This window comes from Siphateles boraxobius, unplaced genomic scaffold (assembly GCF_051911475.1).
Source record: "Siphateles boraxobius isolate OS27281-9 unplaced genomic scaffold, OSU_SipBor_1 137, whole genome shotgun sequence".
NCBI classification, from domain to species: Eukaryota; Metazoa; Chordata; class Actinopteri; order Cypriniformes; family Leuciscidae; genus Siphateles; species Siphateles boraxobius.
The window spans coordinates 1802501-1821557 of NW_027508741.1; the positions used below are offsets into that span (position 1 = coordinate 1802501).

The 19057-nt window shown below is 40.1% G+C and overlaps 1 protein-coding gene across 1 annotated transcript in view; it reads left to right on the forward strand.

The window, feature by feature from the left end:
• Positions 1-18346, forward strand: part of csmd3a (CUB and Sushi multiple domains 3a) — a 307148-nt gene extending 288802 nt beyond the window's left edge. The window contains exons 59-64 of the mRNA XM_077229908.1: positions 1-45; positions 1360-1518; positions 3910-4022; positions 17070-17157; positions 17463-17598; positions 17956-18346. The exon at positions 1-45 is cut by the window's left edge and continues 21 nt beyond it. Coding sequence (XP_077086023.1) covers positions 1-45; positions 1360-1518; positions 3910-4022; positions 17070-17157; positions 17463-17598; positions 17956-18115 — 701 coding nt within the window. The 3' untranslated portion in view covers positions 18116-18346. The remainder of the gene's footprint in view (positions 46-1359; positions 1519-3909; positions 4023-17069; positions 17158-17462; positions 17599-17955) is intronic.
• The last annotated feature ends 711 nt before the right edge of the window (positions 18347-19057 follow it).

Below are 19057 nucleotides of genomic sequence, written 5' to 3' on the forward strand. Positions count from 1 at the left end.
AAGTCATAACACCTGTTCAAGGAACATCGAGTCCCAAAGTCAACGGTGAGTCTGTAAAACATTTATTTCCATGAATATGAAGGTGTATTTTAAAGGAAAGCCATTTGCTTGGGAATAATATGGATAAAGTGCCTGATAATAGGGGAGTGGCTTGTGCTGATTCACCTCCTGGAAACTAGCCAATCAGAAACGCTCTCTGCCTGTCAATCATTTTGTGTGTTTGACTGACGGGCATTTGGCAGAAGAACAGTTAGCAAAATGCTTACAGTACCTTTCATTTATTTGTATACATTGATATAAAATGAGCAACTCATTAGATGAGCAGTGTTTGAAGAACATGTTTCAGGTCTGTATTAATGCAGCAACTGTAAACAGGCTGATGAATGATAATGTGCAAATGTGCAGATTTACTCATTGGTTTTGGAAGATTGGTGTCTATTATCATGCTGATGTTGTTTTATCAATGACAGTGATGATAAGTTACATTGATTTTACCATGGTTTAAACTTATTTTACCACTGCAACAGATGCACAAATAGCATATTTCTGTTATAAAACGCCAGCAACAGCAATATGATTAACATGAAAATTATTATAAATAAATAAATAATTTTTGCTTTCATCAAATGGCAGCAACAGCAATATAAATTGATCATAATTAATAAGTAAATAAATATGATTGATTTTATAAAACGGCAGCAACAGCAATATGATAAACATTAACTATTATTAATAAATAAATAATTGTTGCTTTCATCAAATGGCAGCAACAACAATATAATAAACAAAATTGATCATAATTATAAATAAATACAATTATTGATTTTATAAAACGGCAGCAACAGCAATATGATAAACAATCAGCAAACATGATTATAATTAAAATAATTAAATACATACATAAATATGATTTCTTATGATGTAGTAAATTAATGACTATATTAAATTAGTAAATTAATAGTAAATTAATCACCACATACATTAATATTTATTGAGGTCATTAATCTGAATAATTCTTCTATATTACAGTTCTTTAGTTCATTAAATGTAGGCTGCTTACAGTTGTCAAGAAATATATGTATATATATTTAAACAGGAGAGAACCAGTATAGCATAAATATAGCAACATATATACAATATAAAATGGCATTTTATTGGATTTTTGCAACTTGAAACACTGTTTAGAGTCTGTTGTATACAGTGCATTGCTTTATTAAGCATTGTGATGTCAGTGTTTGAGAGTTACGAGCTCGTGTGTTTTCTGTTCAGAGGTCGTTCACAGGGAGATCCGTGGAAAGAGTTTGAGGTGTTAATTGTGCTGAAAAACCTCATCTGACTCGTTAAATCTTCTCATTGCAGTTCCTGACGATGTGTTCGCGCCCACGTACGTGTGGAGAGGTTCGTTTGAGTATAAAGGAGTGAAACAGCCGATGACTTTGACAATCACTAGCTTTAACGCGACTTCGGGGAAAATCAATGTGACGTTAACCAACAGGCACTCGGAGCTGCTGTTGTCGGGTAAGAAGCTCGTGTCATAAACACTCATGTATAATCACACCGGTTAAACACATCCTGACAGGAGTCGTGGGGGAAATATCACTTACTGTACGTGCGAGATGTGCCTTTAGTGCTCGCTTTCTCTTCAAGACTGAAAAGCCACCATGTGGGAGTAAGTCACACATGTTCAAGTCACAAGTGAGTCTCAAGTCCCAAATGTTCAAGTCACAAGTGAGTCTCAAGTCCTTACCATCAAGTCTCAAGCAAGTCTAAGTCGCAGTACACACAGTCAAGTCTAAGTCAAGTCTAAGTCAAGTCAAAGTCTAAGTAAGTCAAGTCTAAGTCAAAGTCATGTCAAGTCAAAGTCTAAGTAAGTCAAGTCTAAGTCAAGTCTAAGTCAAGTCTAAGTCAAGTCTAGTCAAAGTCAAGTCTAAGTCTAAGTCAAGTCAATTAAGTCTAAGTCAAGTCAACTCTAAGTCTAAGTCAAGTCAAGTCCAAGTCAAGTCAGTGGTTCACTTCAAGCAAGTCAAGTCTAAGTCAAGTCTAAGTCAAGTTAAGTCAAGTTTAAGTCAAGTCCAAGTCAAGTTACAAAACCAAACAGAAAAAAAGTAGAGCTTATATTGGCCTCAACCTTATTTATTTTTCCCTTAGTAATGATTACCTTTCTTATACATTTATATCGTAATATTAATAATATTCATATAATTTATTATAGCATGTATTTATGATTATCAAAATTTGGAATTATTATTATTATAACAATTATACTAAAAAAATTGAAGATGAAACATTAGGAAGGTAAATTCACAAGTGTGATGCATTAAATAAATTGGTTTTATAGTAAATGTCATATGTTTAACTTTGCTTATATATTTTTATCACTGCCAGATATTAATTTTCCCATTAAAAATAATTCATTTTATTTTTTTAACTGTAGGCGCCAAATCACTTTCTTAATGTACGAGTCATAGAAGCATTCCTATAACTGATTCATTCAAAATGGCAGATTCATTCTGGAACTAAGCCACTTAATCATTATCACATTTGCAATCGCACCAATATTCTGGAAATATTTTTTTATATCATATGTTATAAATATAGAAATAACTCATACTAGGGCCATTTTTTCCACAACATCTTGAATTTTGGGTGCAAATTAATTCTGCTGGCATTTTGCCCCATCATTACTCCAGTCTTCAGTGTCACATGATCCTTCAGAAATCATTCTGATGTGATGATTTGATGTATAACATGTTGTTAGAGCTGTCCCTCGACTTTATCAGTAAAATAGTTTGGAACTGAAAAGCTCAAGCTCAAGACATTTCTCAGCATGAATGTAGCAACAGCGCTGTTATATAGCAGATAAACGTACAGCTTCACTATTAGTAGAGACTCTGCTGCCGAACACTGAGGTCTTGTCCACACTTAAACGTTTTCGTTTGTAAACGCATCTTTTTCTCTCCGTTTTGGCCTTCCATCCACACTGAAGCTTTTTGAAAACGCTCTCCACAGTGATGTAGTAGTGGTGAGTGAGAGCGACCTGGACGATCAGTCAATGCTGATATATTTTGCAAAATAAAATGATCCTGTCAGAAGAATTGCACGATAGCTTTATTATTTATTTTCCCGTCTGTATCATCTCAGTGAGGTTTTATGCATGCGCAGTGAAGATGAATTTAGCTGTTTCCAAAAGTTTCTCATCCACACTGAAACGCCTGAAAATGCTAGTGTGGACGGAGAGTGTTTGTAAATGAAAACATTCAAATGTATCCGTATAAATGTAGACGTGAGAGACACACACACTGACACAGAAGAGCGTTTTAAGGACAAAAACATGAAATGCGTCATCAGAACCACGAATCAGTTGAATTTTATATTATGCTGGGCATCCAAAATAAATGTTTGTTTACGTAATATATGTGTGTGTACTGTGTATAATCATTTTGTAAAATATATATATTTTTGAAATTAATAAAAAAAAAGTGTTTATATATAAATATTTTATATGTAATATAAATACTTTATATATATACAGTATATACATGCAAATATTTAAGAAAATGTAGCTATTTATCTATAAAATATTTATATATTTAAGAAAAATGTGCTATTATACTGTACATGCTAATATTTAGGTAAAATTTGTTATTTATATATAAAATATTTATATATAATATAAATTATATATAAACATATGCACAGTATATACATGCAAATATTTCTTAAAAATATACATGCATGTGTGAGTATTTATATATAGAAAATAACTATACACAGTACACACATATATATTATGTAAACACAAACTTTTATCTTGGATGCGATTAATCACGATTAATCTTTGCCCAGCACTAGTTGTAAATATGATTGGCCGTACATTTGCATTAACAAACATGTTTATGATCCTCACAGGTGTGTATAAGAGCCGAGCGGCTCGTCTGACACTGCGTCTGCATCACATGCGGTCTCTGGTGAAGAGCAGCTTCAGTCCGATCTCTGAGCAGAGCCTGATCATGGACGGCTTCGTGAGTCAATCACACACACGCTTTATAACACACACACACACACACGCTTTATAACTCGCATCACACACACGCTTTATGGATTAGCTTCTGACGATAGTGCATGAAAAATCAAATCAAACCCTCTGGTGATATTGGTTGAATATATGTGTGAGCGAGGCACAAACTAACACACATGGTACATTTATACTTTGAATGCAATGCAAATCACTTTATATAAAAGCATCTGCCAAATGCATCAATGCAAGGATGAAAGTTCAGATATGTTTTATTATGTTTTATATTGTTTTTTATGTTATTGTGTGTTAAATACTGTAAATGGACATAATATATGGGTGAGCGGGGCACAAACTAACACACATGGTTTAAAACTTTCCACACATGATGAAACTTAGTGTATTTATTAATTGCCATATCAACACTTTATAGAGATAAAATGTGCCAAAATTAAAAAATCTTTGAGATATCAATGAACATTTATTTAACCATTGCAAAAGTATATTTCTTATGTACATTTTTCATCTGTTTTTAGTTTATTTACAATGAGACAAATCTGATATTATTTTAATCATATATCTGTTATTTAACAGTTGAGATAGTACTTTAATGCTTCGCTAACTAGCAGAAACACTCGCGAGTTTAAACACCAGTTGCTCAGGCGGGGCAGGTTGTCACACCGAGTTACAATGAACTATGATATTCTATTCTATACTTTTATGAATTCTATTGAGAAAACATGAGAAAAAGCAGAATAAAGACTGAGAGTCAATGTTCAGAAATTATGAATTATTAATATGTTTCGAACTATGCTGAATAGCTGTGTTTTGCTGTGTGTTTGTTGACAAACTCAAAAATTATTTTTGTTTAATTATTAAAAAATGCCAATATTTTATATGAAAAAGTTAATAATTGTATTTTATTGACAAAATAGTTTAGTTTGTTTCACATATTTCTTTGATTAGATCAGAAAACATTTTAATCCATCATATATGGTCATGTTTTTATGAACTCCAGCTATGGGGCATGTTGTCACATTTCACTTCCACTCTTTCAGGGTAAATCAAGAAAAACGTACACACTGTATTAATGAAACAAAACCACATAATTGTACTAGACATGTGAAATTAATTAGGGAAGAAATAAATACTATAGTGGATTTACACAAACTGAGAAAGTCATAAAGTGTTTGGTTGTGCCCCGCTCTCCTCTACTGTATATTTATTAGTGTACAGTAATGCTAGTTCAATGAACACTATGGCTTTAACTACACTGTAAAAAATATTGTTGGCTTAACTTAAAAAAGTAAGTTAGCTGGTTGCCTTAATTTTTATTCATTGAAATAAAAAAATTGGGTTAATACAATAAACTAGATTGGTTTAATAAATAGAAACTCAAAATATTATGTTATCTGAGCCACATTAATTATCTAAGTTGAATTGATAAAAGATAAAGAATTGTGATAAATCATGAAAATATTTTTTACAGTGTATGTAGTGAAAGAAAACATGCTTTCTGAGAGCAAAAGAGCGTAATATCCTGTAATACTGTGAACAACATGAGTGTGTGCAGAACATGAGTGTGTGCAGAACATGAGTGTGTGCAGAACATGAGTGTGTGCAGAACATGAGTGTGTGCAGAACATGAGTGTGTGAGAACATGAGTGTGTGCAGAACATGAGTGTGTGAGAACATGAGTGTGTGCAGAACAGGAGTGTGTGAACGTGAGTGTGTGAGAACGTGAGTGTGTGCAGAATGTGACTGTGTGAGAACATGAGTGTGCAGAACATGAGTGTGTGCAGAACATGAGTGTGTGAGAACATGAGTGTGTGAGAACATGAGTGTGTGAGAACATGAGTGTGCAGAACATGAGTGTGCAGAACATGAGTGTGTGCAGAACATGAGTGTGTGAGAACATGAGTGTGTGCAGAACATGAGTGTGTGAGAACATGAGTGTGCAGAACATGAGTGTGTGAGAACGTGAGTGTGTGAGAACATGAGTGTGTGAGAACATGAGTGTGCAGAACATGAGTGTGTGCAGAACATGAGTGTGTGAGAACATGAGTGTGCAGAACATGAGTGTGTGAGAACATGAGTGTGTGAGAACATGAGTGTGTGAGAACATGAGTGTGCAGGACATGAGTGTGTGCAGAACATGAGTGTGTGAGAACATGAGTGTGCAGAACATGAGTGTGCAGAACATGAGTGTGTGAGAACATGAGTGTGTGCAGAACATGAGTGTGTGCAGAACATGAGTGTGTGAGAACATGAGTGTGCAGAACATGAGTGTGTGAGAACATGAGTGTGTGAGAACATGAGTGTGCAGACCATGAGTGTGCAGAACATGAGTGTGTGAGAACGTGAGTGTGTGAGAACGTGAGTGTGTGAGAACATAAGTGTGTGCAGAACATTAGTGTGTGAGAACATGAGTGTATGAGAACATGAGTGTGTGAGAAATTGAGTGTGTGAGAACATAAGTGTGTGCAGAACATTAGTGTGTGAGAACATGAGTGTGTGAGAACATGAGTGTGTGAGAAATTGAGTGTGTGAGAACATAAGTGTGTGCAGAACATGAGTGTGTGAGAACATGAGTGTGTGAGAACATGAGTGTGTGCAGAACATGAGTGTGTGAGAACATGAGTGTGCAGAACGTGAGTGTGTGCAGAACTTGAGTGTGTGAGAACATGAGTGTGTGAGAACATGAGTGTGTGCAGAACATGAGTGTGTGCAGAACATGAGTGTGTGAGAACATGAGTGTGTGCAGAACATGAGTGTGTGAGAACATGAGTGTGTGCAGAACAGGAGTGTGTGAACGTGAGTGTGTGAGAACGTGAGTGTGTGCAGAATGTGAGTGTGTGAGAACGTGAGTGTGTGCAGAACATGAGTGTGTGAGAACATGAGTGTGTGAGAACATGAGTGTGTGCAGAACATGAGTGTGTGAGAACATGAGTGTGTGAGAACATGAGTGTGTGCAGAACATGAGTGTGTGAGAACATGAGTGTGTGAGAACATAAGTGTGTGAGAACATGAGTGTGTGAGAACATGAGTGTGTGCAGAACATGAGTGTGTGAGAACATGAGTGTGTGAGAACATGAGTGTAAAGAACATGAGTGTGTGCAGAACGTGAGTGTGTGCAGAACATGAGTGTGTGCAGAACATGAGTGTGTGCAGAACATGAGTGTGTGAGAACATGAGTGTGTGCAGAACATGAGTGTGTGAGAACATGAGTGTGTGCAGAACAGGAGTGTGTGAACGTGAGTGTGTGAGAACGTGAGTGTGTGCAGAATGTGAGTGTGTGAAAACGTGAGTGTGTGCAGAACATGAGTGTGTGAGAACATGAGTGTGCAGAACATGAGTGTGCAGAACATGAGTGTGTGCAGAACATGAGTGTGTGAGAACATGAGTGTGTGAGAACATGAGTGTGTGAGAACATGAGTGTGTGAGAACATGAGTGTGCAGAACATGAGTGTGTGCAGAACATGAGTGTGTGAGAACATGAGTGTGTGCAGAACATGAGTGTGTGAGAACATGAGTGTGCAGAACATGAGTGTGTGAGAACGTGAGTGTGTGAGAACGTGAGTGTGTGAGAACATGAGTGTGTGAGAAATTGAGTGTGTGAGAACATAAGTGTGTGCAGAACATGAGTGTGTGAGAACATGAGTGTGTGAGAACATGAGTGTGTGAGAAATGGAGTGTGTGAGAACATAAGTGTGTGCAGAACATGAGTGTGTGAGAACATGAGTGTGTGAGAACATGAGTGTGTGCAGAACATGAGTGTGTGAGAACATGAGTGTGCAGAACGTGAATGTGTGCAGAACTTGAGTGTGTGAGAACATGAGTGTGTGCAGAACGTGAGTGTGTGAGAACATGCGTCTGTGCAGAACATGAGTGTGTGAGAACATGAGTGTGTGGTAACATGAGTGTGTGCAGAACATGAGTGTGTGAGAAGATGAGTGTGTGGTAACATGAGTGTTTTGGTAACATGAGTGTGTGCAGAACATGGGTGTGTGCAGAACATGGGTGTGTCCAGAACGTGAGTGTGTGCAGAACGTGAGTGTGTGAGAATGTGAGTGTGTGAGAACATAAGTGTGTGAGAACATGAGTGTGTGAGAACATGAGTGTGTGAGAACATGAGTATGTGCAACTTAATTTTTAGTTCATTGAAATAAAAAAATTGGGTTAATACAATAAAGTAGATTGGTTTAATAAATAGAAACTCAAAATATTATGTTATCTGAGCCACATTAATTATCTAAGTTGAATTGACAAAAGATAAAGAATTGTGATAAATCATGAAAATATTTTTTACAGTGTATGTAGTGAAAGAAAACATGCTTTCTGAGAGCAATAGAGCGTAATATCCTGTAATACTGTGCAGAACATGAGTGTGTGCAGAACATGAGTGTGTGCAGAACATGAGTGTGTGAGAACATGAGTGTGTGCAGAACATGAGTGTGTGAGAACATGAGTGTGTGCAGAACGTGAGTGTGTGAGAACGTGAGTGTGTGAGAACGTGAGTGTGTGAGAACGTGAGTGTGTGAGAACATGAGTGTGTGAGAACATGAGTGTGTGAGAACATGAGTGTGTGAGAACATGAGTCTGTGCAGAATATGAGTGTGTGCAGAACGTGAGTGTGTGCAGAACGTGAGTGTGTGCAGAACATGAGTGTGTGAGAACATGAGTGTGTGCAGAACATGAGTGTGTGCAGAACATGAGTGTGTGCAGAACGTGAGTGTGTGAGAACGTGAGTGTGTGAGAACATGAGTGTGTGAGAACATGAGTGTGTGCAGAACATGAGTGTGTGCAGAACGTGAGTGTGTGCAGAACGTGAGTGTGTGCAGAACATGAGTGTGTGAGAACGTGAGTGTGTGAGAACATGAGTGTGTGCAGAACATGAGTGTGTGAGAACGTGAGTGTGTGAGAAATTGAGTGTGAGAAAATGAGTGTGTGAGAACGTGAGTGTGTGAAGTGAAAGTGAGAACATGAGTGTGTGAGAACGTGAGTGTATGAGAACGTGAGTGTGTGCAGAACATGATTGTGTGAGAACGTGAGTGTGAGAAAATGAGTGTGTGAGAACGTGAGTGTGAGAACGTGAGTGTGTGAAGTGAAAGTGAGAACATGAGTGTGTGAGAACGTGAGTGTATGAGAACGTGAGTGTGTGCAGAACATGAGTGTGTGAGAACGTGAGTGTGTGCAGAACGTGAGTGTGTGAGAACGTGAATGTGTGCAGAACATGAGTGTGTGAGAACATGAGTGTGTGAGAACATGAGTGTGTGAGAAAATGAGTGTGTGAGAACATGACTGTGGGCAGAACATGAGCGTGTAAGAACATGAGTGTGTGAGAACATGAGTGTGTGAGAACATGAGTCTGTGCAGAACATGATTGTTTGAGAACATGAGTGTGTGAGAACATGAGTGTGTGCAGAACATGAGTGTGTGCAGAACATGATTGTTTGAGAACATGATTGTTTGAGAACATGAGTGTGTGAGAACATGAGTGTGTGCAGAACATGATTGTTTGATAACATGATTGTTTGAGAACATGAGTGTGTGAGAACATGAGTGTGTGAGAACATGAGTGTGTGAGAACATGAGTGTGTGCAGAACATGAGTTTGTGAGAACATGAGTGTGTGAGAACATGAGTGTGTCAGAACATGAGTGTGTCAGAACATGAGTGTGTCAGAACATGAGTGTGTGAGAACATGAGTGTGTCAGAACATGAGTGTGTCAGAACATGAGTGTGTCAGAGCATGATTGTGTCAGAACATGAGTGTGTGAGAACATGAGTGTGTGAGAACATGAGCGTGTGCAGAACATGAGTGTGCAGAACATGAGTGTGTGAGAACATGAGTGTGTGAGAACATGAGTGTGTCAGAACATGAGTGTGTCAGAGCATGATTGTGTCAGAACATGAGTGTGTGAGAACATGAGTGTGTGAGAACATGAGCGTGTGCAGAACATGAGCGTGTGAGAACATGAGTGTGTGAGAACATGAGTGTGTGAGAACATGAGTGTGCAGAACATGAGTGTGTGAGAACGTGAGTGTGTGAGAACATGAGTGTGTGAGAACGTGAGTGTGTGCAGAATATGAGTGTGTGAGAACGTGAGTGTGTGCAGAACATGAGTGTGCAGAACATGAGTGTGTGAGAACATGAGTGTGTGTGAGAACATGAGTGTGTGAGAACATGAGTGTGTGAGAACATGAGTGTGCAGAACATGAGTGTTTGAGAACATGAGTGTTTGAGAACATGAGTGTGTGAGAACATGAGTGTGCAGAACATGAGTGTGTGAGAACATGAGTGTGTGAGAACATAAGTGTGTGAGAACATGAGTGTGTGCAGAACATGAGTGTGTGCAGAACATGAGTGTGTGCAGAACATGAGTGTGTGCAGAACATGAGTGTGTGAGAACATGAGTGTTTGCAGAACATGAGTGTGTGCAGAACGTGAGTGTGTGAGAACATGCGTGTCTGCAGAACATGAGTGTGTGAGAACATGAGTGTGTGGTAACATGAGTGTGTGCAGAACATGAGTGTGTGAGAAGATGAGTGTGTGGTAACATGAGTGTTTTGGTAACATGAGTGTGTGAGAACATGAGTGTGTGCAGAACATGAGTGTGTGCAGAACATGAGTGTGTGCAGAACGTGAGTGTGTGCAGAACGTGAGTGTGTGAGAATGTGAGTGTGTGAGAACGTGAGTGTGTGAGAACATGAGTATGTGCAGAACGTGAGTGTGCGCAGAACATGAGTGTGTGCAGAACATGAGTGTGTGAGAACATGAGTGTGTGAGAACGTGAGTGTGTGAGAACGTGAGTGTGTGAGAACATGAGTGTGTGAGAACATGATTGTGTGCAGAACATGAGTGTGTGCAGAACGTGAGTGTGTGAGAACATGAGTGTGTCCAGAACATGAGTGTGTGCAGAACGTGAGTGTGTGAGAACATGAGTGTGTGAGAACTTGAGTGTGTGGTAACATGAGTGTGTGCAGAACATGAGTGTGTGAGAACGTGAGTGTGTGAGAAAATGAGTGTGTGAGAACTTGAGTGTGTGGTAACATGAGTGTGTGGTAACATGAGTGTATGAGAACATGAGTGTGTGAGAACGTGAGTGTGTGAGAAAATGAGTGTGTGAGAACTTGAGTGTGTGGTAACATGAGTGTGTGGTAACATGAGTGTGTGAGAACATGAGTGTGTGCAGAACATGAGTGTGTGAGAATATGAGTGTGCAGAACATGATTGTTTGAGAACATGAGTGTGTGCAGAACATGAGTGTGTGAGAACATGAGTGTGCAGAACATGAGTGTGTGAGAACATGAGTGTGTGCAGAACATGAGTGTGTGAGAACATGAGTGTGCAGAACATGATTGTTTGAGAACATGAGTGTGTGCAGAACATGAGTGTGTGAGAACATGAGTGTGCAGAACATGAGTGTGTGAGAACATGAGTGTGTGCAGAACATGAGTGTGTGCAGAACATGAGTGTGTGAGAATATGAGTGTGCAGAACATGATTGTTTGAGAACATGAGTGTGTGCAGAACATGAGTGTGTGAGAACATGAGTGTGCAGAACATGAGTGTGTGAGAACATGAGTGTGTGAGAACATGAGTGTGTGCAGAACATGAGTGTGTGAGAACATGAGTGTGTGAGAACATGAGTGTGTGAGAACGTGAGTGTGTGAGAACATGAGTGTGTGCAGAACATGAGTGTGTGAGAACATGAGTGTGTGAGAACATGAGTGTGTGGTAACATGAGTGTGTGAGAACATGAGTGTGTGCAGAACATGAGTGTGTGAGAACTTGAGTGTGTGGTAACATGAGTGTGTGCAGAACATGAGTGTGTGAGAACGTGAGTGTGTGAGAAAATGAGTGTGTGAGAACTTGAGTGTGTGGTAACATGAGTGTGTGAGAACTTGAGTGTGTGCAGAACATGAGTGTGTGAGAACATGAGTGTGCAGAACATGATTGTTTGAGAACATGAGTGTGTGCAGAACATGAGTGTGTGAGAACATGAGTGTGCAGAACATGAGTGTGTGAGAACATGAGTGTGTGAGAACATGAGTGTGTGCAGAACATGAGTGTGTGAGAACATGAGTGTGTGAGAACCTGAGTGTGTGAGAACGTGAGTGTGTGAGAACATGAGTGTGCAGAACATGAGTGTGTGAGAACATGAGTGTGTGAGAACATGAGTGTGTCAGAACATGAGTGTGTCAGAGCATGAGTGTGTCAGAACATGAGTGTGTGAGAACATGAGCGTGTGAGAACATGAGCGTGTGAGAACATGAGCGTGTGCAGAACATGAGCGTGTGAGAACATCAGTATGTGAGAACATGAGTGTGTGAGAACATGAGTGTGCAGAACATGTGTGTGAGAACGTGAGTGTGTGCAGAATGTGAGTGTGTGAGAACGTGAGTGTGTGCAGAACATGAGTGTGCAGAACATGAGTGTGCAGAACATGAGTGTGTGCAGAACATGAGTGTGTGAGAACGTGAGTGTGTGAGAACATGAGTGTGTGAGAACATGAGTGTGCAGAACATGAGTGTGCAGAACATGAGTGTGTGCAGAACATGAGTGTGTGAGAACATGAGTGTGTGCAGAACATGAGTGTGTGAGAACGTGAGTGTGTGAGAACGTGAGTGTGTGAGAACATGAGTGTGTGAGAAATTGAGTGTGTGAGAACATAAGTGTGTGCAGAACATGAGTGTGTGAGAACATGAGTGTGTGCAGAACATGAGTGTGCAGAACGTGAGTCTGTGCAGAACTTGAGTGTGTGAGAACATAAGTGTGTGCAGAACATGAGTGTGTGAGAACATGAGTGTGTGAGAACGTGAGTGTGTGCAGAACGTGAGTGTGTGAGAACATGAGTGTGTGAGAACATGAGTGTGTGAGAACATGAGTGTGTGCAGAACGTGAGTGTGTGCAGAACGTGAGTGTGTGAGAACATGAGTGTGTGAGAACATGAGTGTGTGAGAACATGAGTGTGTGAGAACGTGAGTGTGTGAGAACGTGAGTGTGTGAGAACGTGAGTGTGTGAGAACATGATTGTGTGCAGAACATGAGTGTGTGCAGAACGTGAGTGTGTGAGAACATGAGTGTGTCCAGAACATGAGTGTGTGCAGAACGTGAGTGTGTGAGAACATGAGTGTGTGAGAACTTGAGTGTGTGGTAACATGAGTGTGTGCAGAACATGAGTGTGTGAGAACGTGAGTGTGTGAGAACATGAGTGTGTGAGAACTTGAGTGTGTGGTAACATGAGTGTGTGCAGAACATGAGTGTGCAGAACATGAGTGTGCAGAACATGATTGTTTGAGAACATGAGTGTGTGCAGAACATGAGTGTGTGAGAACATGAGTGTGCAGAACATGAGTGTGTGAGAACATGAGTGTGTGAGAACATGAGTGTGTGGTAACATGAGTGCGTGCAGAACATGAGTGTGTGAGAACATGAGTGTGCAGAACATGATTGTTTGAGAACATGAGTGTGTGCAGAACATGAGTGTGTGAGAACATGAGTGTGCAGAACATGAGTGTGTGAGAACATGAGTGTGTGAGAACATGAGTGTGTGCAGAACGTGAGTGTGTGAGAACATGAGTGTGTGAGAACGTGAGTGTGTGAGAACATGAGTGTGTGAGAATGTGAGTGTGTGAGAACATGAGTGTTTGAGAACATGAGTGTGTGAGAACATGAGTGTGTGCAGAACATAAGTGTGTGAGAACATGAGTGTGTGCAGAACGTGAGTGTGTGAGAACGTGAGTGTGTGAGAACATGAGTGTGTGAGAACATGAGAGTGTGGTAACATGAGAGTGTGAGAACATGAGTGTGTGAGAACATGAGAGTGTGGTAACATGAGTGTGTGGTAACATGAGTGTGTGCAGAACATGAGTGTGTGAGAACATGAGTGTGCAGAACATGATTGTTTGAGAACATGAGTGTGTGCAGAACATGAGTGTGTGAGAACATGAGTGTGCAGAACATGAGTGTGTGAGAACATGAGTGTGTGAGAACATGAGTGTGTGCAGAACGTGAGTGTGTGAGAACATGAGTGTGTGAGAACGTGATTGTGTGAGAACATGAGTGTGTGAGAACATGAGTGTGTGAGAATGTGAGTGTATGAGAACATGAGTGTGTGGTAACATGAGTGTGTGCAGAACATGAGTGTGTGAGAACATGAGTGTGCAGAACATGATTGTTTGAGAACATGAGTGTGTGCAGAACATGAGTGTGTGAGAACATGAGTGTGCAGAACATGAGTGTGTGAGAACATGAGTGTGTGAGAACATGAGTGTGTGCAGAACGTGAGTGTGTGAGAACATGAGTGTGTGAGAACGTGAGTGTGTGAGAACATGAGTGTGTGAGAACATGAGTGTGTGAGAATGTGAGTGTATGAGAACATGAGTGTGTGAGAACATGAGTGTGTGAGAACATGAGTGTGTGCAGAACATGAGTGTGTGAGAACGTGAGTGTGTGAGAACATGAGAGTGTGGTAACATGAGAGTGTGAGAACATGAGTGTGTGAGAACATGAGAGTGTGGTAACATGAGTGTGTGAGAACATGAGTGTGCAGAACATGAGTGTGTGAGAACATGAGAGTGTGGTAACATGAGTGTGCAGAACATGATTGTTTGAGAACATGAGTGTGTGAGAACATGAGTGTGTGGTAACATGAGTGTGTGAGAACATGAGTGTGTGGTAACATGAGTGTGTGAGAACATGAGTGTGTGAGAAAATGAGTGTGTGCAGAACACATGTGTGTGAGAACATGAGTGTGTGAGAACATGAGTGTGTGAGAACATGAGTGTGCAGAACATGAGTGTGTGAGAACATGAGTGTGTGAGAACATGAGTGTGTCAGAACATGAGTGTGTCAGAGCATGAGTGTGTCAGAACATGAGTGTGTGAGAACATGAGCGTGTGAGAACATGAGTGTGTGAGAACATGAGTGTGTGAGAACATGAGTGTACAGAACATGAGTGTGTGAACGTGAGTGTGTGAGAACGTGAGTGTGTGCAGAATGTGAGTGTGTGCAGAATGTGAGTGTGTGAGAACATGAGTGTGTGAGAACATGAGTGTGCAGAACATGAGTGTGCAGAACATGAGTGTGTGCAGAACATGAGTGTGTGAGAACATGAGTGTGTGAGAACATGAGTGTGTGAGAACATGAGTGTGCAGAACATGAGTGTGCAGAACATGAGTGTGTGCAGAACATGAGTGTGTGAGAACATGAGTGTGTGCAGAACATGAGTGTGTGAGAACATGAGTGTGCAGAACATGAGTGTGTGAGAACGTGAGTGTGTGAGAACGTGAGTGTGTGAGAACATGACTGTGTGAGAAATTGAGTGTGTGAGAACATAAGTGTGTGCAGAACATGAGTGTGTGAGAACATGAGTGTGTGAGAACATGAGTGTGTGCAGAACATGAGTGTGCAGAACATGAGTGTGTGAGAACGTGAGTGTGTGAGAACATGAGTGTGTGAGAACATGAGTGTGTGAGAATATGAGTGTGTGAGAACATGAGTGTGTGAGAACATGAGTGTGTGAGAACATGAGTGTGTGCAGAACATGAGTGTGTGAGAACATGAGTGTGTGGTAACATGAGTGTTTGAGAACATGAGAGTGTGGTAACATGAGAGTGAGAGAACATGAGTGTGTGAGAACATGAGTGTGCAGAACATGAGTGTGTGAGAACATGAGTGTGTGAGAACATGAGTGTGTGCAGAACATGAGTGTGCAGAACATGAGTGTGTGAGAACATGAGTGTGTGAGAATGTGAGTGTGTGAGAACATGAGTGTGTGAGAACATGAGTGTGTGAGAACATGAGTGTGTGCAGAACATGAGTGTGTGAGAACATGAGTGTGTGAGAACATGAGTGTGTGGTAACATGAGTGTGTGAGAACATGAGAGTGTGGTAACATGAGAGTGAGAGAACATGAGTGTGTGAGAACATGAGAGTGTGGTAACATGAGTGTGCAGAACATGATTGTTTGAGAACATGAGTGTGTGGTAACATGAGTGTGTGAGAACATGAGTGTGTGGTAACATGAGTGTGTGAGAACATGAGTGTGCAGAACATGATTGTTTGAGAACATGAGTGTGTGGTAACATGAGTGTGTGAGAACATGAGTGTGTGAGAATGTGAGTGTGTGAGAACATGAGTGTGTGAGAACATGAGTGTGTGCAGAACATGAGTGTGTGAGAATGTGAGTGTGTGAGAACATGAGTGTGTGAGAACATGAGTGTGTGAGAATGTGAGTGTGTGAGAACATGAGTGTGTGAGAACATGAGTGTGTGAGAACATGAGTGTGTGCAGAACATGAGTGTGTGAGAACATGAGTGTGTGGTAACATGAGTGTGTGAGAACATGAGAGTGTGGTAACATGAGAGTGAGAGAACATGAGTGTGTGAGAACATGAGAGTGTGGTAACATGAGTGTGTGAGAACATGAGAGTGTGGTAACATGAGTGTGCAGAACATGATTGTTTGAGAACATGAGTGTGTGAGAACATGAGTGTGCAGAACATGATTGTTTGAGAACATGAGTGTGTGAGAACATGAGAGTGTGGTAACATGAGTGTGCAGAACATGATTGTTTGAGAACATGAGTGTGTGAGAACATGAGAGTGTGGTAACATGAGTGTGCAGAACATGATTGTTTGAGAACATGAGTGTGCAGAACATGATTGTTTGAGAACATGAGTGTGCAGAACATGATTGTTTGAGAACATGAGTGTGCAGAACATGATTGTTTGAGAACATGAGTGTGTGGTAACATGAGTGTGTGAGAACATGAGTGTGCAGAACATGATTGTTTGAGAACATGAGTGTGCAGAACATGATTGTTTGAGAACATGAGTGTGTGGTAACATGAATGTGTGAGAACATGAGTGTGTGCAGAACGTGAGTGTGTGAGAACGTGAGTGTGTGCAGAACATGAGTGTGTGCAGAACGTGAGTGTGTGGGAACATGAGTGTGTGCAGAACATAAGTTTGTGAGAACGTGAGTCTGTGAGAACGTGAGTGTGTGGTAATATGAGTGTGTGAGTATCATGTTGTGGTTCTCCTCCAGGTTTCTGCGGATCATGAGGGAAACACGTACCTGTTTCAAGGCTTCATTCAGGCTCGAGATTACGGGCCTTTCGGACTGCAGAGACAAGGTGTGTTAATTTAATAATGTCATATATGATCACGGATTTATGTTCTGCTAAACATTTGATAATGTCCAACATTATTAATGGCTTTTGACATTTTGTTTATTTATTTTACTTGTGTTTATTTTTCCTATGTTTTATGTCTCTTGATTTGTTTTATCTGTATTATATGCTTTACATATAAGTATGTATTTAATGTTGTTGTTTTTTGTACAGCACTTCGGTTGTTTTAAAGTGCTTTATAAATACAGTTAGGTTTGATTTGATGTATCTGCATTAAACCTGATTATTTCCCATCATGCATCACTCAGGCCTGAACACCCTGGATCCGACCGGGAGCGCTGAGATCCCGCCCAGACCCAACAGCAGTTCAGTGGCCGTCGCCATCCTCGTGCCTTTCTTCGCCCTGATCTTCGCCGGCTTTGGGTTTTACCTGTACAAACAGAGGTGTGTGTGTGTGTGTGTGTGTGTGTGTGTGTGTGTGTGTGTGTGTGTGTGTGTGTGTGTGTGTGTGTGTGTGTGTGTGTGTGTGTGTGTGTGTGTGTGTGTGTGTGTGTGTGTGTGTGTGTGTGTGTGTGAGGCGCCCTCTGGTGTTTCGAGGTGTGTGTGTGTGTGTGTGTGAGAGGCACCCTCTGGTGGTCAGATGGAGCATTTACCACTGATCAGCTTCTGCACTGATAAACTGCGCATTAAATAATCGCAGTCTTTGCCAAATCGCGTGTGGTTTCATAACGATGAACTGTGCGGCTCTATGAGGACAGAAGTTATTCTGATGCTTGATGTGTTTTCCTTCTCGTTCGACAGAAAGTCTGATAAAGCGGAGTTCAGCGGCTGTTCTGTGCATGAAAACAACAACGGTCAGGCCACGTTCGAGAACCCCATGTACAACACCAGCTCCAAATCCATCGAGGGCAAGGTCGTGCGCTTCGATCCCAATCTCAACACGGTTTGCACAATGGTTTGAGGATTTGAGCCGCTCGAACCGCCACTTTCTGTTCCTCTAGTCTCTCCGAAGCACAGTCCGGGTTCAGTACTCACACCACAGCTCAAAGCTACGCGCAGATTTGCAGGAAAACGTCGTATTCTTCCCAGTTCGAGTGGAGAATTATATATATTATATACATCTCACTCTGAGAGTGTTGGTTTTGTATTTAAAAGCAAACAGAAACAAAAAAAGGTGTGTGTTTTTTTAGTGCTGGGCTACGATTAATCACAATTAATCGCATCCAAAATAAAAGTTTGTTTATATAATATATATGTGTGTACTGTGTATAATTTTGTAAAATATAAATTTTAAAAATTAATTAATTAAAAAATATTTATATATATACGTATATATACATGCAAATATTTAAGAACATTTTGCTATCTAGAAAATATTTATATATTTAAGACAAATCTGCTATTATACTCTATGTGCTAATATTTAAGAGAAATTTGTTATTTATATATAAAATATTTATATACAATATAAATTATATATAAATATATGTACAGTATATACAAGCAGATATTTCTTAAAAATATACATGCATGTGTGAGTATTTATATAGAAAATAATTATACACAGTACACATATATATATTATGTAAACACAAACTTTTATCTTGGATGCGATTAATCGCGATTAATCTTTGACCAGCACTAGTTTTTTTTTTTTCAATGTGAGATTGAGCAAATTATTTTAAGCGTTCACACATACAGCGATTATACAGAGTTGATAAATGCTTAACTTTATGCATTCGGTCAACAGTGAAGACATTAGATGCGATCATGTGATCTCGTCAGAATCTCTTACAGGAAAAGGTTCCTTAGAGTTCTTGACTCAATTTTATGCCAAAAAGGCTCTATGTAAGGAGAAATGTCTTACTTTCATTCATATTTTTTTTAGTACAGTAGTGGCCAT